The 19,937-nt window shown below is 40.3% G+C and overlaps 1 protein-coding gene across 1 annotated transcript in view; it reads right to left on the bottom strand.

Annotated features, from left to right (window-relative positions):
• ADCY5 (adenylate cyclase 5) overlaps positions 1 to 19,937 on the bottom strand; it is a gene marked incomplete at its 5' end in the record, with an annotated part of 57,077 nt that overhangs the window by 24,256 nt on the left and 12,884 nt on the right. Inside the window, 3 exons of the mRNA XM_010072969.1 lie at positions 989 to 1,133; positions 5,671 to 5,693; positions 18,463 to 18,603. Of these exons, the coding sequence (XP_010071271.1) occupies positions 989 to 1,133; positions 5,671 to 5,693; positions 18,463 to 18,603 (309 nt within the window). The remainder of the gene's footprint in view (positions 1 to 988; positions 1,134 to 5,670; positions 5,694 to 18,462; positions 18,604 to 19,937) is intronic.

Here is a 19,937-nt window from a genome sequence, read left to right as displayed (position 1 = left end):
GGGAAATCACATGTTTGAGCTTTTATCCAGTCCCACACTGATTCATTGAATAGCTGTAAATCCTGCAAAGGTCTGCTTTTGCAATAGGTTGTAATTCCTGTCCTGTTTCTAAACAAAATGATAAAATAATTAGTGCAAACTTATTACTGAAGCTTTTTTCATGGAATAATGAGTTTAACTTGAAGACCACTCAAGTATCTCAAGGATCTGTGCTTGGATAAAAAAAACAAACAAGGGACTTTGACTTTCTTTAGGCAATTAAAAGCAGCAGTTAATATAGTACCCTTAATAATAGCAGCCAGGTACCTCTGGACTTAACTGAATTTAACTTAGCAGCCACCTAGAGCAGATGTTGTCTCTATTATATAGACAGAGAAATTGAAATTATCTTTGCTTCACAACAATGATATCTGAAACAAAATGAGGAAGCAATCAGCTGTTCCGGGAACTCTAGGTCTGTTACTCCTCTTCCTCACATTTGTGAGATGAACTCTACTTGCTGCTTACAATGGGCTCTCAAAAATGACCAGAGTATGAACTGTATCCTAATGAACCTTAGTAGTACCTGGGGCTCCCTGATGAGACAAAGGGCAGGGAAAAGCCCCTCCAGAGGTGATTTGGAGCTCAGGCAGGCTGAAGTGGGTTTCTCCAGTGATTTGGGGGATATAAGGGGTGACTGCAATCTCAGTTTGGATGCCTCAAGGTCAGAGGCATAAATCTGGCTTATTCTGGATTCCCTTTACAGCTTACCATTGTACACTGGCACATGTCTGACGGCTTGGTTTTCCTGCCCAGTGCTCCTTTCAGATATCTGTAGCTTTCTAGGGACAAGGATATTAAGGTTTCCAGGAAGCATGGATTTTTTTAAGATCACAACTAACTCCTAAAACCTAGCTTTACCTATAGATGTAAAAGCTTGGCCTTATGCAGGGGAATTAAAACTCACAACCAGCCTGACCTACACGTTGCAATGATTTTTAGACATTACCTTTTTCTCCAAGTCAGGCTCCCTGAATGTTAAGAGGAACTTGCGCACGTGCTCAGACCGTAACCGATCAATACTTCTGGCATCAATGGCACGGCCCAGAAACTCATCCACTTCATCTTCTGGGTTCATACTTTCCTGTGTATTCCTGAGGGTGTCACAAAAAGGAAGCATGAGAGGACAAGATAAGTTCCCCCTCTTCACCATATGTTATTATTTCACTGTATAACAAGCTGGAGGTTAATGGCATTTTGCTTATGACAGCTTCAAGTTTGAAAACGGATTACGAGCTGAGAGGAAAATTATATCAGCTCTAGAGCTCATTGCCAGTCCTGAGTCTACCAGCAAAAGGATTTGATTTTCTGTACTACATCCATCTGTTTTCTTGCCTTGCAGTCTCTTTACCATCCTTCATTCTCTAAAACCAGTCATTAGTCTTCTTCCACTAGTCCTCTGACTTATTCTTCCCTGCACTGCTGTGTTTTCATGGCTATTAGTGCCTGAACTGGAAAAATGATCTATGTAACCAGTCATATTTCTTGCTTCCCAATAATAATTTCTGTAAATATTTCTGTGATAATTTCTGAACTTGAACAATTTTCCATTTTTGAGAAAAAATTGTTCACAGAATGAAAATGTGGGGAAAAAATATGGCCTGACTCCCCATTGCCTCCCCTTCATGCAGTTATTTATGAGAATAAAGCATCAACCAGGCAAAATTTTCTGTTTACAAGACATTTACTTAGCTCAAGGTATTAGATTCTGCTTTCTAAAATATGTGGAACAAAGTTTCTAAATTGCTTATAATCTTTTGTATCAGCGTGTTTCTGATGCTCAGCTTCAGAAAAATGAGGCTGATTTTCAAAAACTGTTGAAAAAAATAACACTGAAAACTTAATCACCCTGAGGCATTTTGCAGTGAGGATCAGGAAACCTGAAGCACATCCCCAACTCTCTAGTTATTTTTAAAATCTAAGAGGATTTTAATGACTTGATGCTGTCACTTTAATGGCCTGTCTTAAAACTAGCTATAGGCAGAAATTAAAAGCTAATCCTGAAGTGCTGTTTTTCTGTTCTGCCTGCATGATTGCAAAGGTTATCTATGGGATATGCCAATAGTTATCCACTGGAATATGCTCCCCACCTGCACTGGGGCATATTCCATTTCTGCGTGCAAAGCCCACGATGGCACAGCCATTTACAGCTCATGTTGTGTGACCTTCACCTTAGACACTCTGGAGAAAAAATCCTGAGGTCTGACAAGCAAGATGAAAAGCTATACTGCTTTATTTTCTTGTTTTTATTTGTACTGCATAACAGAGCATAAAGCACAAACGCTGTGTTGCAGCCAGCGGGCCCCCACAGACAAAGCAGCTTACAAACCAGAATGTGATTCTGTTTTAAAAGTCCCTCTTCAAAAGAAGGGGTCTCCCAAAGCTTTTTGCAAAACTTGACCAGATTTTTGGAAGCACTCTGTAGCCCAACTCTACTGTGTACCTCTTGCCAAGAGAAAAATAAATCAGGTCCATTTGCTCATTGGCATTCCACCTCCCTTTGCCCCTGCCGGTGAGCTGAATGTGTGTACACCTCAGCTAGGTCATGGCGACATGCCATCGGCATCTATTTGTTGACCATATGGCAACTGCAAACCAAGTTTGTCTCAAGGTCTTATCTCTATTTTAGACAATCTTAATATTTCAGTGGGGTTGGGGAAAAGAGTTTTTTATTTTTGGACTCTAGAGTTATTTAATTCCTTAAACTTCATATATTCCACTTTGAAATTAAAAGTGGTTTTGTCCCTAGAAGGACAGGATATTCGATTCACTTCTAGATGCTTCCTTAGAAGAAGCACATCTGCTTGAGCATTCAAGACGATGCTGCTTATTTTCATTCAGTCCTCACAATTCTGTCTCCTGGACTCATAAAAATGAGCAAGGAAATCATCAGGCTTTGTATTTACAGAATGTCCTCCAAGAGCCTTCGACTTATTTACACAGTTGGGTCATTCACATTTAGTCATTTCATACCACGTACAAGAGATGTAATATGTTTTCCCCTAGAACTGGAGGGCAAGGGGGCTCAGCATCTTGGTGAACCTCAGTCAAATTTCAAGTTCCAGCTGAAAAGCGTCACTCAGGAAGACGTGAAGAGAAGAAACGGGCTGCTTAGGCTTTGGTCATTATCACAACAGGCTATAATAGGTCATTATCCTGCTGAGGGTAGCTCTAATACTACAAGAACTTCGGTGGTTGCAGATTGTGTAGAAATATCCCCACAGGTTTTAAGTTACTTTGCTGGGATGTTCACAGTGAGGCAGCCACGTTCACGTCGACTCCAGGGAAGCTCAGTCACCTTGCATACACCTAGCTGCTCAGGTGACTTTTGCAGCCAGTCGTACCCAGACTAATTACTGTACAGCCAATTCGGGTACATTTGCATAGATGTAAGTTTTAAATTGAAATACAAAATTTCCCCTCTAAGGGGTGCAAGGAGTGCCCTGGAGGCAATACCTGTAAGTCAGAGCAGAGGTACTGCTATAGACTAACGACATCCATACGTGGAAATGCTCATTGATATATCGATAGTGTGGTGGTGGGGGGAACCCAAGGATTTCAGGCCACCATGAAACTTCCAGAAATACCTCTTAAAAGCACTGCTGAGATTTCTCTAAATGCAGCCAACAGAAAATTAGTGCAAGGGACAGGAACAGCACGACCGGAGCTCAGAGCAACTTTTGCACTCTGTGTGCAAATGTGAAAGCTAGCAATTACCCCAGAGGTGCTGGCTTCAGAGTAATCCATCAATGTTCTGCTGATTTAATTACTTTCTGCAAATGAAGAGTGTGACCACTGCCAAAACTACATGTATGCCATTATTTTAAATGCTTCACGCCTAGATTCAATAGCGTAATCTGCATTTAGGCATGTAAGCATTGGGTCCTGTTTTCAAATATGCATGGTGCCTACATCCTCCTTCACTGTAAGAGAAGTAAAAGTATTGATGTTCAGTGTTTCTGCACATGAAGGCACTGAGTTGAGTGCCTGACATGTTTTAGGTATCTGATTTTAACCACTATCACCATGAACACTTTCTGCTAGAAATTTTTTTTGGCCTCATCTTTGTTTTTGAGTTAAACAGGTTTTTGGATCAGGAGAATCTGAGGCAAGTAGTAGCTTTTTTGGTGCTGAACAGAAATGTAAAAATCCTGTGATCTGTGTAAGATGGTGTCACACTGAATCAGCACTGTAAATACACAGCTCTTAGCTACTGGCCATAACAGGTCAAGTAACCTTTTCAAACTATAGGATGGAGAAGAGACATTATGGTCCTTGGAGCAACAGTGGAGATGCTGCTGCTCACCAGCTGGGTTACTCTGTTGGTGACCAACACTGAGGCAGCTGAATTTATGTTTTTTTTTTTTTCCACAAACAATGAGGGGAGATGCTATTTCATGAAAGATACCTAAAATTTCTGTATTCCTAAGAATTATTTTGTTGTAATCTGTTAGCTCTTTTCTGTCCAAAGTATACCTAACATCAGCTGAATTCCCGGCAGCCGTGGATGCAACAAGAAGCCCTGGTTACTCCCCTTAGACACCATGAAGCACCAGCAAAACATCCCAGGGTCCACATAGCTAAGTGTTATGAAAATCAAGTTTGCAGTAAAGGGCAAGGGAAGGAGAGAATTATTCTTAATATTGCCGTGTTCAAACTTATCACTTCCCTTTACTTTTAGGGAGTTGCTCTCAATGCTCAACCACCACAATGTGAATTTTCCCAAAGCTGGATGCTCAAGGCCCACAGAAGCGTTTAGCTGTCCCAGCTCACAGGGGTCTGCTTAGTCCTGACTAGCAGCCTGAGAAACATGATAAGGAGCAATAGCAACATATTTTAGGCATCAGTGTTCTCTACTGTCACCTATCTTGGTCTGAGCAAGCTTACAGTTAATGCCCTTCAGTAAGACTGAATGTGAAATTATTCCAAAGACCTTTGATACAGGAAATGCTTTTGTTATGTCCAGCTGTAGAGGTTAAAAAGCGAACATGGCTGGGTTTTTTTTCCTCCAAATGCAATTTTTCAAAATGCCACTCTTTTTAAACTGTTGTTTTAACCATTTTTTAAAAAGTTCTCTACAAGAAAAATGAAAATGCTGCTTTAATGTGGCTGTATTTTAGAGCATGAAAGTTTGAACTTACTTTTTCAAATAAGTTGTCATTTCTGAGTTCATTTTTATATATAGAAATAAGTTATATGTAATAATGAGTAAAATAAAATATATACAAATAAACTCAGAAACTATATATATTTCAACACAGACATAAATTTTTCTTATTGGAGATACTCAACACTTAGGCATACTTTACAGGAAGATATTGTTCTTAGGATGTTTTCAAAGCAGCAAATAAAGAAGAATATTGGGGGCAAGGGGAAGAGCACCAAAAGCATTTAAACTACAAAAGCAAATAAGAACCACACAAAAAATAAACATTTTGAGGGCAGCAGCAGTTCTGAATGCACACCAGTCAATCCCGTGCCCTCGACTGGCTGTCTCTCCAGGGGAAACCTCTGGGGAGTTCAGGCATTATTCTTGGCTGCTGGGCATTAATTTTTGTCTTTTTTTTAATACGAGAAAAAAATCCCAAATGTGCAAACATAACAGTGTATGACAGAAGTAAATTTGCTTACTTGTCCTTGGGGTCCTCAAAACCCTGAAAGAAAGGAAAAGGACACAAGGGTTAGGAAACAGGCTGACCTTGAGAACACAAAGTATCCTGAGAACGGCATTTCGCAGAGAAGTTTTCAGGGAGCTCATTTGTTAGGTGTGGATGGATAGCCTTACCCACCCAGAGCAATATTTTGTGCTGCTTTGTCATCAGGCAGACAGAGCAGTTTTAGAAAAACACATGCCTTCAGATATAAAATTATGAAGTGAAAAATAAGGGAAATGCTTCAGTTGACTGCTGGAATGCTTTATTTCAGGTGTCTTCTTTTTTGTAGTCATCATTACGAATGATACAATGGAAATGATGCTGGTATTGTAACTGAAGATGTATTTGACTTGAAACAAAACTCGGAATGATAACATAGGTCAACTATTGTATTCAACAAGGTTGCACCTCTTTATGTTGGGGCTCGGCTAAGGGACCTGGATGCATTTCAGTTTTTATCTCTTCAGGAGGAACCTCACGGGGTCTCCTTCCTCCTCCACTTGCTGCATGCACACACAAAGCATGTTTTCTTGAATAAGATTTCAGGAGTTGTTTATAACACTTGTAATAGCCAAAATGTTCACAATTCCTTCAGGGCCACCTGAACTCAGTATTTACCGGTCATCCATAGTTTAAGTGGCTAGAAGGCCTCAGAGAGAAATACGTATGGAAGCATAATTTTATATTTTTAGCATTAACATACCTAATAGACCAAATTGCATCAAAATGGCCATTTTGCATGAGCTGAGACAAAATCTGCCCTCTAACATCTTGGCTGAAATTCAACTGAACTCAAGAAAAGTTGTATTTTTGACAAGTAGGGTCAAATACTCAGGCACAGAGTTTGTACTCTCTGTTCCAAAACATAAAACAAAAGTAGCTGGGAGATAGGAAGAGTTCCTTTTGTTTTCCTCCCAGAGACCTCAGACCAAAACTGCTCAGAGCACATGAGGATGTTCCAGCTGCTGACCTGCAGCTGCTATCAGGCTGAGGGCAGCAAACCGAGATCCGTCCTGAACGTAAAAAAAAGTAAAAATCTTTGGGTAAAAGTCTTCCCACAGCCACCTTGTCCAACATCATCAGAAAGACAAATGTACACCACATACTAAAGGAGAACAGATTTTGCCCTTGCAACTAGTTAGCAATGTGGCAATACGGTGGGAGGCAGAAGTAAAGCCAACAGTCTCCCTGAACAGTATCAGCTCTGCAAGAGGGAAAAAGTGGGTTTTGTCACTCAGGTCAACAGCCAGGACTGTAATTCACTGAGAGAGAAATTTCCATTTTTACATACTTCATTTCAGATTGAAGCCACACTTCCAAATGTAAGCTGCAACTCCAACTTAACCCATTAGAAATTCAGATGAAGGAAGTCTCTTAGTCCCATGTAACAACTACCAGCAGATGCAGTGGGAAGAAGGAAATAGTAATGTTGATCCCAAGTTAGCATGTCCAGTTATCCAAGCCAAAAAACCCACATACTTTTTGATTCCACATTAAAGAGTGATAAAGCGATAAAGCGATCATTCAACTTTTTGTTGTGTGGCCTTTTCAACCCCCCCCCTCCTTTGCTTAATCATTTTACAGTTACCAGGAATATCTGATTGATTTATTTATTTATCCTCTAGGCAATGCTACAACACAGTGCCAAAACTGAAAGCTCACTGATTAATCATGGAGACAAAATGCTCACTAATTTGTCTGGTGTCATAGTCTGTTAAACTGAAAAAAAAAAAAGAAAATAATCTGAACATGAATAGCTACCAGCCAAGGAATAAGGGGAGGGCACCGATGAGAAAACAGCCAGTACTTGCTTATTAGCTAGACATCAAGTTCACATTTTCAGGCTTAGCCACGTGGGAACTGGATGACTGACTGCAGTAGGAGAGTCGCCTAAAATGGTCGGATTTTCTCGGACAGCTGCATAACCATTCATCCCATTGAAATCCTGGAACTAAACACAGATCTCATACTCCTGCCTTCTAGGTGCACAAGTTTGAGGATACAGGCCAACCAGGTCAAGTTACCAAAACGCTTCAGCAAGCATATCCTCAAAAAATCTCCCAATATTTCAAGCATGGAAAAATATGTAGGCTGCATGTTTAACTGGCCATTTACATGGGCAATCGCTTGATCAACATGGAATTTGATTCTCCCCTGCTTCTCTCCCCCCAGTAAAACTGTTATAAGGAAAGTCTCTATAATAATACAGACAATTGACCTAGCTTTTAAATGTAAAATACTAAATGGTGCTTGAAACCCTGGAAATTATTAATGTCGGTAGCTCAAATTAAATTGGTGTTTCAAAATTAAAAACTCAAAAAAGGCATATTTCAGGTAAAGCAAAAAAAGAGAAAAAGATAATTACATTTTCTTTCCTGGATCTTCATTTAATGAGGCTAAATATTTAAGAGTGACTTGAACTTTAATTAGAGAGAATCAGCTTAAAATTAAATGCAGTAGGAACCTCTTTAAGTTAAGCAAATCAAATGATTCACTTCAAATGTTCCCATTTCATACGAAAGATTCTTCAAGCAAAATTGCCAAAAATGGAATTGCTATGGAGAAAGGTCTGCAGGATTATTTTAGGGAAAAAACCCTCAAGCACAGCTTTTTAAAAACTGGTCATTTATTACAGGAGATCTTTCTTATTTGCACTGAAAGACTTTGCCAGGATACAGAGCAAATATACCTCTAGGATCTGGCTGTGACCAGAGATTTTCTTTCCTATCCACTAAAGCATCTCTTTCTCAATCACACACCAAGAAGCTTTTAAGTGGAGGAGATAATCGCACGCACAGGGTCATGCTGCTCACCCTGGTTTGGGAGGGAAATTTCCCCCTGGGTTTTGGTTAATGTGTTTTCACCTCCTCCTGTGTTGTGGGCATGTTCGGTCCATTGAAAAATCTGCACTTAAATGATTTCCTTCCCCTTGCACAAGGCTTGGGCACTAATGACAGATTGGTCTTATTTCTTCTCTGCAGCTCGCAAATAGTTTAGTTTCTGTAGGACTCAGATGCTTTGCTCTAAGCCCTTTGGTTCAGCATAAGGCTGCTCGCATGGATTGCAACGGTCTGTGTTACACACGGGACAAACACTAAGCACAAGCAATCCTGCAGAAATATGGTCAACATTCATAAAGGACTAACACCCTCATGATCTAGTAGACAAATTTCCAGGCTCCATCAGGAAAGTGAAATAACTGGGGCTGCTGCTGCGAACGTGTCTGTAAAGCCACCGTCCAGCATCCCCAAGTTCACCCATCCGTGCTTGCCACTGGAGGCTGGGTGGCTGGGCTGGGGCTGTCCCCAGCCTGTTTGGGTACAGAGCAGGTTTTGAGTTGCACAAAGATATGTCAAGATTGTCATTCCTGCACTCATATATACAGAAATCTGAATGCCCAGAAAAAAACAGATGATAAAAATGAGGTGCCTATCATTTAGGAAAGGGGGAGCAAGAGAAGAGAAACAGATAATTTTTGGACTTAAGTATATAAATCCCCCCTTGACTGCTTATGGATTTGTGCCCAGCAGAGTGAGTCAGTGCCGATGGTTTTCTAGGGTGCTATGAAGAAAAGGCTGGGAATTGTCAGCAGGGATGAAAATGGCAAAAGTGATGACAAGAATCAGACAGGAGTTCAAGAATAGCTCCATAATCATTATGATAAAGTAGCCCTTGTTGAGGCCAAAATTCCTTTTCTCTAAAAGGGAACATGAGGCATGAGATAGGTCTTATCGCAGTGCAGTACTAATGGACTGCTGCATATAGGACCTCATGCAATTTTTATTCAGTCTCATTTTAAATATCCCTGATACTGGAGTTCTTCCCCTTCCTCCAGGAGGCTGTATTATTCTGCCATCAGATTGCAAATGTAAAGATAATAGCATTTAATAATTGCTCTGAGACTAAGATAGTTCTCTCTCTGACTTTAGGAATATTAACCAAAACTTAGCTGAATCAGCTCCCTTAAAGGCACTAGTACCTACCAAAGAACAGTCCTGCTCTTTCTTCTTTTCTACATGAGATTCTTAAAAAAAATTTTTAATGGCAGGTCAGGTGGCTCTGAATTTATAAGCACTTACTTTTAATGACCGTCCTCAGTGGGAGTAGACATGTGCAGGAGGAGAAAAGAGGGAATGTTATATTACTGCAACTGTCCCTAAGGCTTAGTATTTTATGGCAGATATTTTATGAATATCTATTGTGCTAAAAGCTCATATGACTGCCACCTCTCTGCTTGACTTCTAAATTAACTAAGCCCTTTTCTTCGAAGATTAAAATTGATTCCTTAAATAGAATGATAAAGTGTTTGTCAAAGCCATGACAAGCTGACTGCTATACCATAATGCTTCAAATCAAGAACCGTTAGAAATAATGATTCTAACTTTGAGAACATTAGCTGCAATTATTAACATATTGTAAATATGCAAAGAAAAGTGGAACAGACTTTACATCTTTAAACTTTTCATTTAGCTCCAAAAATAATACAGTAGAAGGGCTGATGAGCTCTATGACCTTCTTAATGGCAACGTGTCTGGGAAGCACAGATTCCACCTTAAAAACTTCACTGGCAATTCCAGCAGAGATTGTAAGAGCTAAAATGACAGATAAACTAATTTTTCTTGCCCTTTTTTCATCTCTAGAACAAAGTTGAAATGGGACTTACATGATGTTAGAGGAGAAATTGAAAGAACTTTACACTTAGGGACAAAATGAGTTTTGTTAAGAGGTCAGGCCAACTTGCAAAGCAAAGGTAGTTCAGAGAGACGGTGACCATGGAAAAGAGAAAAGGAGAGTGACAGGCTGAGAGTGGATGTAGTTAAAAAGAAACCTGGTTTGGCCCTGCCACAAAAGTAATTATTCACATCTGTTTTCAGCAGTGTTATACATTCTGCCTTTGTCCCTGTGGTCAACAAGACAAGGCTACAAAGATAGATGCTGTCTGGTGTAAAAGCAGAAACAAAACTGAAGGACTTCCAAGCACTCAAGCCAGAAATAACACAATTTCTATACCAGAGTCCAGAAAGAACTGGCACAGAAAATACTAAGCCTGATAGGAAGGATATTTAACAAGCACCTAAGTGCAGAACAACAAACTGGCAGAAAACCAGTTTATGAAACAGATTATACGGTAAGTGTGTCTGCTATAGCTGGAACACAGACTAATGAGCTCCACCAAGGAAAACTGAAGTGCTCCCTTTCTGCAGCCCACCCCACTTGATAAATAGATTTTCATTCCTCTGCGCTGCTCACAGATGGCAAAATCCTCTACTTTGTTCCACTCAAAATTATTTCATACACAGTCCCCAGCTGGTAGACCGGACCTGGCCAAACCCATCAATTTATTTGGCCCATCAGATTTTTATCTATAGAACATAAGTGGTTGCTTTTGAAATAGGTTTTTCTTCCCCCTTACTTTTAATTAACTTCTGGCTCTGAACTCACTCCTCTGAGAAGTGCAGGTTGCTCCACTTCCCATTTTTCTGTGAACTCTGAATCCAAATCTCTTCAGTTCAAAGATCACATTTTCAAGTGAAATGGTATGTGGTTCTGTGCCTCACCTGTGACCAGTTACCAGAACTTGCAAAACAGAAAAAGACATAAAAACAGGTAGTCCTAGAAATGCTCTGCTCCCTAATCTCAGTCCTGTTATTTCTACACCCCAAATGATAAACACAACAAACTTCTGCAGAAACTACTGTCAAACAGCTTTCTAATCAGACGCAGACAGACTGAATCCAAGCCTAACCTGCCTTAACTGAAATCGCACTGGTGCTGGCTGGAGCTGCTCACCCTCTCTGAAAACCAAACTTAAACCTGCTGACCAGCATCCTTCTGTCATTACAGCTTACTGTCCACTTTAGGAAGCTTTGGAAATCATTCCGTTGAGTGTCACAAATCCACCTCTGATGTCCACCTGTGCTACACTGCCACAAACATCAGAGGAATGTTTCTATGAATAAAGGGGAATTGGTATCTTTATTTCTGTAGGCTTAATTTAGTCGCACTCAGAAACTGTCTGACATTTTCTAATAGTGTCTCAATCCAAACCACCTTTTCCCATCTGAGCAATGCACAATATTTCATATGGCTCCTACTCATTTACAGGAGATCACACGGAATGTGTGAGTTGGGCAAATCCTCTTTTCAGAAGCACCAAAGCAATGGTATAGCATGACTGCAGGATAGGATTGCTCCCCTTGCTGTTTGTGAGCTATCTAAACCAAATTGGCTACAAAAAACCCAGACCAGACTAAAAATTTCCTCCCAGGTCTATAGCAACACGTGGAGATTACAGCAGAAAGGATTTCTTGAGGGTTTCCCCCTGCTTGATTACAAGTTCAGGGATTCTGCATACTACAATAGGAGAGAAAAAACAGTGGGTCAAAATTTTCTGCATTGGGTGCCCCCGTCCAGCTCGACTGACGTCAATGTTGCTATTACCAGATTTAGCAGATGATTGCTGGAAAGGAGGATAATGGCGAGCTTCAGTTAAATGAAACCTTTAGAAGGAGGGTGAACACTTGGTGTCTCATTCATGAACTCACATCCACTCCTCTTTGATGGGGCTGCGCTATTGACTGAGGAAAACTTGCCCTACTGAGTTTTATTTTAATTTTGTAATGATTTCTGATGTTCAAGCAGTAGAGTTGGCACAGAACCAGCTGTAGTGTCTGTTTCTCTGATGCACCTGTTTCCCAATTTTGATTTCTGCGTAGCAAGAAAATCTATTGAAGGACAACTTGGAGAACACAAAGGGAGGATGTGAGCTGTATTTGTGATGTAACATGCAGAGAATTGTTTGATTTAGAACAAGGTAAATGGGACAAAGAATTATATTTTACGGTTGAATGACCAGGCTTGTAGATGAAGCTTGTTTCATTAGAAAGTAAACACCAAGCAATCAAATATAATATAGAAGACCAGGCAGAACAGCGCTGCAAGGATTCAGGAAGTACCTACCTGAAAGAACTTGTTCTTTATTGCACCTGACATATCCAGGATGCATTTTTATAACATTGTCTCACATTTTTAACATCTGCATGCAGTCATATTTCCTACACATGTATAATCCCTATGTGATTTTATTTCAGTTTTTACTTTGTAACTAACATTGATGTCATACATGATTTCATTGCAAATTAAATGCTTCATTAGTTGTACTCAGACTAATGACAGAGGCATGGTCAGACTGAAATCAGTATTGCAGATCAAGGTTTCCTCTTTCTGTTCCTAAACTTCCTAATGTTAAACCTTTCCAGCAGCTGAAAAATAAAAGGAAATCTGCCAGGCATCTACAACTGGGCTCGGTAATCACATTAGCCACTTTGCTTATATTTGATTATAAGGACTCAGAGGTACCTGTTTCTGAAGTAAACTTTCCCCAAAGCATGTATCAGTGGAACAAGCTAAGCTGCTCAGTCACACTAGCCAGTGTAAAATAAATATAATAGCTGTACGGCAGCCTTAAGATCCAACAGCAGGACTTTCCACAGCTGAGTGGATCTCATGACACAACTAATGCTTTTTTTTTCTTGGAAGCCAGACAGCATTAGGCTGCATCAAGTCTGGTTGCAAGACCTCAAAAACGACCAGCATCTTCTGGGCAGCACTAATAAAACCTCAGCAGGAGTGCTGGGTTTAGTGCAGGCACTGCCTCTTACCCATGCAATGGCAAGTGCTCAGAGGGGAACAAGAACAACCAGCGGCTGGAAAGCGCCAACTAGGGAACAAACTTCATAAGGGAATTGGAGCTGTGCAGAGACATGGTAAGAGTCTTCAAATACAGACAGGATAAAGGTAAAAGAGAGAAACTGTCCTCTATCTACTGTGAATAGCTCACACAGCACTGTGTTTTAAAACTGAAGTGAGGGAATGTGAAGAGAAACATAATGAAAAATAATCAAACTATTGAAAAGGATGTCCAGCAAGACTGTGGAATTTCCATCCTTTGAGGTGTTTAAACAAGGGCTAGACAAATATCTGCCAGAAACATCGCAGGTATAACTGGCTCCTGTACCAGAGGGAAGATCAATACCTCAAAGTTCTGTGCAGCCTAGTCTGGAACTTCGTAAAATCTTTACATCTATCTCATATTATTCTTATATTCTTTATTCCTATAAATTCTCCTAATATAGATTTATTTTATGTTATTGTTTCTATATTTGCAAAGGATTTTGTGATGCCTCTCCCAGCTGAAAAGCCCTGAATGAAATATAAAAAATGTTTTCAGGAAAATCAGGAATTCCACAAGATCCTTACACAGCCTAGTCCTTGCATCTAAGCTTTTTCTTAACTTAGATCTTCCTTGCCGCAAATTAAGATTATTCTTTTTAATCCTGCCCTTTGCAGTCATGGAGAATGATTTATCATTAGTTTCTGTCTTTACTAACCTTCATGTATTTGAACACTTCTTTTGTTTCTAATCAGTCTTCTCTCTTCTAGACTAAACAAATCCAGTACTTGAACACTTCTTCACAGGTCACACTGCTGAAACTCTGATTTGTAATTTTCTCCATTGGACTATCTCCATTCACATTCTCCTAGAGGATTGTAATCCCAAACTGGATATGGTTTTCCAGCTACAGCCTTAATAATGCTGAGCAGGGTAAAAGATGGAAGAGAATCATTTGTCACCTAGAACAGCCCTGTAATTTTGGAAGGTATCAACATTTGCCTTTTTATCAATGTTTACAAAAAAACCTCTTTCAGTTTACAGTCAACTACAATCCCCAAATTGTTTTTTTTTTTTTCATAACAGTTTTGTTTTGCTGTTGAAAACTAAGACATGAGTATTATTTCCAGAAGTCTAAAATCCATCAATATTTATAAAAGCACTCTGAAATCTATACTGGGAAAAGCAAAGCATTTCTTAGTGGTGTATAAATATTGTTATAGCTATAAATATACCTGTGATCTCAAATGCTTTCAAATCTGTTTATTTTTGACCCTTTTGCAATGAAAAATCTGTATGAGAAAGACAGTGGGGAAGACAAGGCTGGTGTATGGAGACTTGGAGGAACGCTGCTCCTTTGCATACATCACAAGCAGTACAAAAGTCTGCTTTTCCAGAGACATACAGTCACTGGTCTTGGACTTTTGTTTAGGAAACAAGAAAACATTCTGTAAGAAGCAATAAAAATAGAAAGCAGCTGTGCTGCTTTTCTGCTGTGCTCTGGCTCTTCTCATCCTCTGTACACAGCCACAAAGCTGATCCTGTCCAGGCTTCTCTGCTGCCCAGGGTGAGCGAGGCAGCCCTCCTGCCCCTCCACAGCGGCAGCATCACCCTGTCCAACAACGTGGGCTCCCAGGGCCAGGGCTCCAGCAGAGGCTGCCAGCTCTGAGCAAGGCTCTGTGCCCTCCCATGCCATTTATATCTGGTCTTCCTCTGGTGCAAATTTACCAGTTTTTTAGGGGCAGGCACTGAGCCGGCAGCCCAACTCAGCACAGTCCCTATGGGGGTTGGGGTCAGCAATGGGCAACGTCGGTGCCTCCTGCTTGCTGCCTCCCTGGAGGCTCTGCACGGCAAGAAAGGCCACTGCTAAGCAATGGGAGGGGAAAAGGACTGGGGATGGTCTGGAAAGCAGAGCAGTGCATGAGGGAGATGGAAGAGCTGTTGGGCAGGTTGGGATGAGCCAGTACAGTTGCAGTCCCAGCTGACCCAGGCCCCAGTTAGCTCAGGTAGGACTAGGAAAATAACTCCAGTTTTCCAGGACATTTCATATTACCGAAGCATGGACACGTGTAAGATATTTTGTCTTATTTATATGTGTGTGCAAGTGCCTGAAATAAACTCCTCTATGCCCAGGGGAACAACTTAGCCTAGGAGGATCATGGAAAGTCAGCTGGACCCAGCAGAGGTTGAGCTCCAAGCCATAACATGGAGAGAAGCAGGGACCAAAGACCTCCCCATGCTGCTGGCTGGGCTGCCCTCCCACACAAACCCCTCTGGATGCACTGCTGATGTGCCCAGACGTGGCAGCACATTGAAATGCTGCGACAAAAGGGGAGGAGGGGGGAGAGGGAGTACATGGCTACCTTCAACACTAATTCAACTTACCCAGGACTACTGCTAATATGGCCCAAGAACAGAGACAGCTACCAGAGCCAGCACTCAAAGGAAAGGAAAATGGCCAAAATAATTCTGTTTTCTATTAAATATAATAGTTCCCTCCCAAAAATGCCATTCAGAGAACTTTAATATTATCTTTCAGGGAATTGTAAGTAGTTCCACAAAAAAACCTGTCTCTCTTTTTTTCTAGAAATATGGTTGTCTTCATAACGCAAAATGTGACAAAAACCTGTGTCCTTTATAACCATCCATGTTACTCTCTACACACAAATGTATTCATATCTACGTATCAATATAACCTAACTGCACATCACTGCAACATTACCTGGCTCTTGCCCGAGTACTATCTCAGCGTTACCCTTATAAACACCTGCTTTGAAATTACAGAGCTAAGGAGCTTCAGGTTTTAAAGAGAAAGGCAATGTTGCACTGCGTGCCTTCAGCATACTGTTTTGACTAATCCAACCTTACATGTTCATAGTTTCCAAGAAAAAAGGCTATATATAATTACATGCAAGAGAGCTGGGAGAAAGGTGGGTGATGTGGAACAAAGAGCACATTTTTCAGGAGCTTTGAAAGCTGGTGCGGCTTACCAAGATCAATGACATGTCATCCCAGAGGAGCACTGAAAAAAGCCTTTGTAGTTCTGCTCCCCTTCTGTCTGTCTGTATTCTGTGTTTCTAAGCAGGCAGTTTGCAGACAGCATGCATGTGCGTGCAGCCAGTGTGCACTGTGGATGCATTTAAACACACAGCGTCTATGTAGCAAAATGTTGGAAATTACAGACAAATAAGTATTGTGCAAAGCCAGGTAGTGCAAAGAAATGCATATTTAAATTAGAAGTTAAAACAAAGAGAGAGAAAGAGTTGAGACAGGAGATGGAGAAATTATTCCTATGATCTAATCAATAAAATGTCCATCTAGCAGATATTAAAATTGTCTCTAGGCCATGGAGAGCAGCACGTTTTCATTTTGACTAATGCATCTCAAACATAAAGCAGTGGGAAATATTGTAAATAACAGATTTTATAAAATATTCCCCAAGAACATCAAAAAATCTAGCTGAAAAGAATACATCTGAATCAGGTTTAAACTGTTTTTCAAACATAGCCTGATGCATGTAACATAGACAACATCAGCTTCTCAGAGTTTAATACAAGAGGTAGTACAGAAGCAGATTGAGTGGAAAAGACTTTCTGAGCTGCTGAATTTATAAAAAGGTAAATACCATTAAAGGAAAAGCTTCAAGATAAAGAGAGAGAGGAAAAAAAAAAATTTCCTCCTACAAGCGAGGGGCAGTGAAGTTTTTAGGACTCGGCTTGATATCTCAATAAATAATTATGTTTTTCCAACTGAACAACCAGCTAGACATGGCAAACTGTAATTAACACCAAGAAACATAATACCATTTGGCATGCTTACACCTTGTTTCTGAACAGGAGGCTGCAAGAACCCTTTAAAAGCTATTCAGAGAAACTTATAATTATGTGCTAGTGTGATTAGGCTCTTCTAATAATGTCACGCCTATTGAGCGCACGCTATTGAAAAGCCCACACAAAAATGCACAGTTCCACTGATCTGTATGCTTATGTCAGAAGCCCTCATTTGGAGATCTGAGAAACGAATGAAACATTACTATGGAGATTAAGAAATTCAGTTTAGCACTGTAAAATAATATTATGATTGAATAATATTAGCACCAACTATTAATAAATGTGCCGGCATTTTCCCATTAGAAGACACCATATGCAGCTGCTTATAGCTACGCCAAAAATGCTAAGCTGCAGGAACGAATCTCATGTTAAAAAATTCTTTGAATACTTTAAGGCTTTGGTGATGTGGAGCAGCACTTTGACTACGAGCAACAAAGTGGGCAATAAATACAGACTTTTGACGCTGTACGAAGGGTCAAAACAGCATTAATAATGTCAGAGAACCATCTGATTACGCATGCAATTATAGAGGTACTAAATATTTCTATTATTACTGCAAATAGCTGTCACAATAGAAGCTCTCTTTTCTTCATCTTTATTGCAGGAAACAAAGATATCATCTACAGGTTTATGTAAAATAAGTCATAAAAGTGCTCTCAGTCCAATTGCATTGGTAACTAGCTCTTGTTCATTTTAATTTAGGAGGACTGAAGAGTACAAGCAAGAAATGAAGGTGCCTGCTACCTTAGGCCAATTAATCCATCTACTTAAGAACATATTCTCAAGAATTAAACACAATGGCATGATTAGTGGGGACCAGTGAGTGTACATGGGCACATAGCTTATAGAAGGTGAACAGCATCTGGCTGTTATAATGCAAGCAAGAAACCTCTGTGGGTGCTGAAATCTGTAATGATCTAGTAGAAATGTATGTCAGCTACTGTTTGAATGCCTGGGTTACTGAGCAATTTTTGTAGATAATCAAGTCTTCTCACACAGCCTGTATGAGTTTTCAGAACGTGGGACAAGTCAGACAAAAGAGCTTTCTTTGTGCCATTCAGCCTCTCTTCCCCTCTCAAACAACCTTGCGGCTCATCTCACAATCACTCACCTCCACATGCACCAATTATTATCATTTCCGGAGTCAAAGCAGAATTTACCACCCCCGTTTGGAAATCGCCCTCAGGGCTGCAAGAACATTCAGGAAGGGATATATAATGCTGTATTAAGAAGAAAACAAATTCATGTCCACAAAGAAAGGCATTACCATTCTCTTCATCTCCTTGGAGACTTGGTGAGCTCCGAGGTGGTTATAAAAGGGCCGGTCAACACCCCAGTGTGGTGGGTTATGGCTGATGGAATTAGCGCGCTGACGGTTCATCTTGGCTATTGTGGCTTTCTCGTCTTTCTAAAATACAAACAAGAGAGAAATGCAGAATAAATTTTGAAACATTTACATGACAGTCATGCTCCAAGTATCTCTCACTTCTGATCTCTCACCTTAGTAGCTGGCTTTGCACCTTGAACTTTATGAAGTGGCCGCTGATCAGAAGCAGTCCCACTCCACCATTTTTCTCTCCCTGTTTACAGCTATGCTGTGAAAATTTTCAGAACACTTGCCCCTAAGTAGTGCCCACCATTTTACTCCTTCGCCTGTTTTGAATAACCACCATAACCTGTGTAAACACAGGGAGCATTCCTAAATTCCAAAATTTTAATAAACGGAATCAAACTGAATCACTTCAGATATGAAACTGCAGTTCCAAGCTGAGATGCTACATGGAGATCCTCAAAAAAAAAAAAAAAAGAGACTGCTGTGTGTGCAAGGCAAGTGACACACAGAATAATCTGGTTGAAGAACAGGAGCCTTAAAGCTATGGGAATACAGGATACCTTTCTCCCCAGGTACAAGCAAATAATTTTCCACACTTGCAAGACAAGGGCATCTTCCCAGACACGCTAAGGAAAGCTTGTAAATCTTGCAAACAACTTAATTGTGAATCTCTTAAGGCTACTGGTATTGCAGGGTGTGACAAAATGATCTCCCCTACCCTAATGCTAGCTGCAAGTTTTGGCATTGACACTAACTTTCTAGAAGTTTGGACAAAGTCTTTGGTTTTGTTATTAGAGCTGGTTTTGAATCTTTGCTGCAATTGGAGCTTACTGCAAGGTTTGCACAGGATCTGTCAGAAAGGTTTCATTCAAGCTCAATGCCAGTTACAAGAGTACAAAGTGCAGCACGTAATGAGGCTAAACAGCAGGCTGGCTAGTTCCTTACTTTGAACGTATTGTCCAGCTAAAAAGATGGGTAGGTTTCTACACAGAATGTGTTCTGCAGAAAGACAGGAGTTTATTGCACGGGATCAAACTCTTCAATCTTCTCTAGGAAGGACTGCACTGGAGACTTGCTCAGTGAGGACTGTGCAATTTACCTGTACTGGCTCAGATGGCAGAGGGGTGGCAATTATCACATCCTTGCTTAAAAGAGACAAACTCTGGAAAGCTTGAAAATTCAGACAATAGGGATAACTACACCTTGGCTCTTTTTTACTTAAGAGATTAAAATTTTCAAAAGAATTGCTGCTTCCATGAGATTACTGAAAATTTTTTTATTTACTTGGAGTTGATTTTGGGTTTCAGAAAGTGTTCAGACAACTGAATAATTTAAAAAGAAAGCAGCAGCTGTTTTAAACTCCAGAATTTTGGTTCATGTGTTGCATGACAATACAGATAGGTCTGCAT

Source organism: Pterocles gutturalis, unplaced genomic scaffold, assembly GCF_000699245.1.
Source record: "Pterocles gutturalis isolate BGI_N339 unplaced genomic scaffold, ASM69924v1 scaffold46292, whole genome shotgun sequence".
NCBI classification, from domain to species: Eukaryota; Metazoa; Chordata; class Aves; order Pterocliformes; family Pteroclidae; genus Pterocles; species Pterocles gutturalis.
This window is presented reverse-complemented; position numbering and strand designations above follow the sequence as displayed.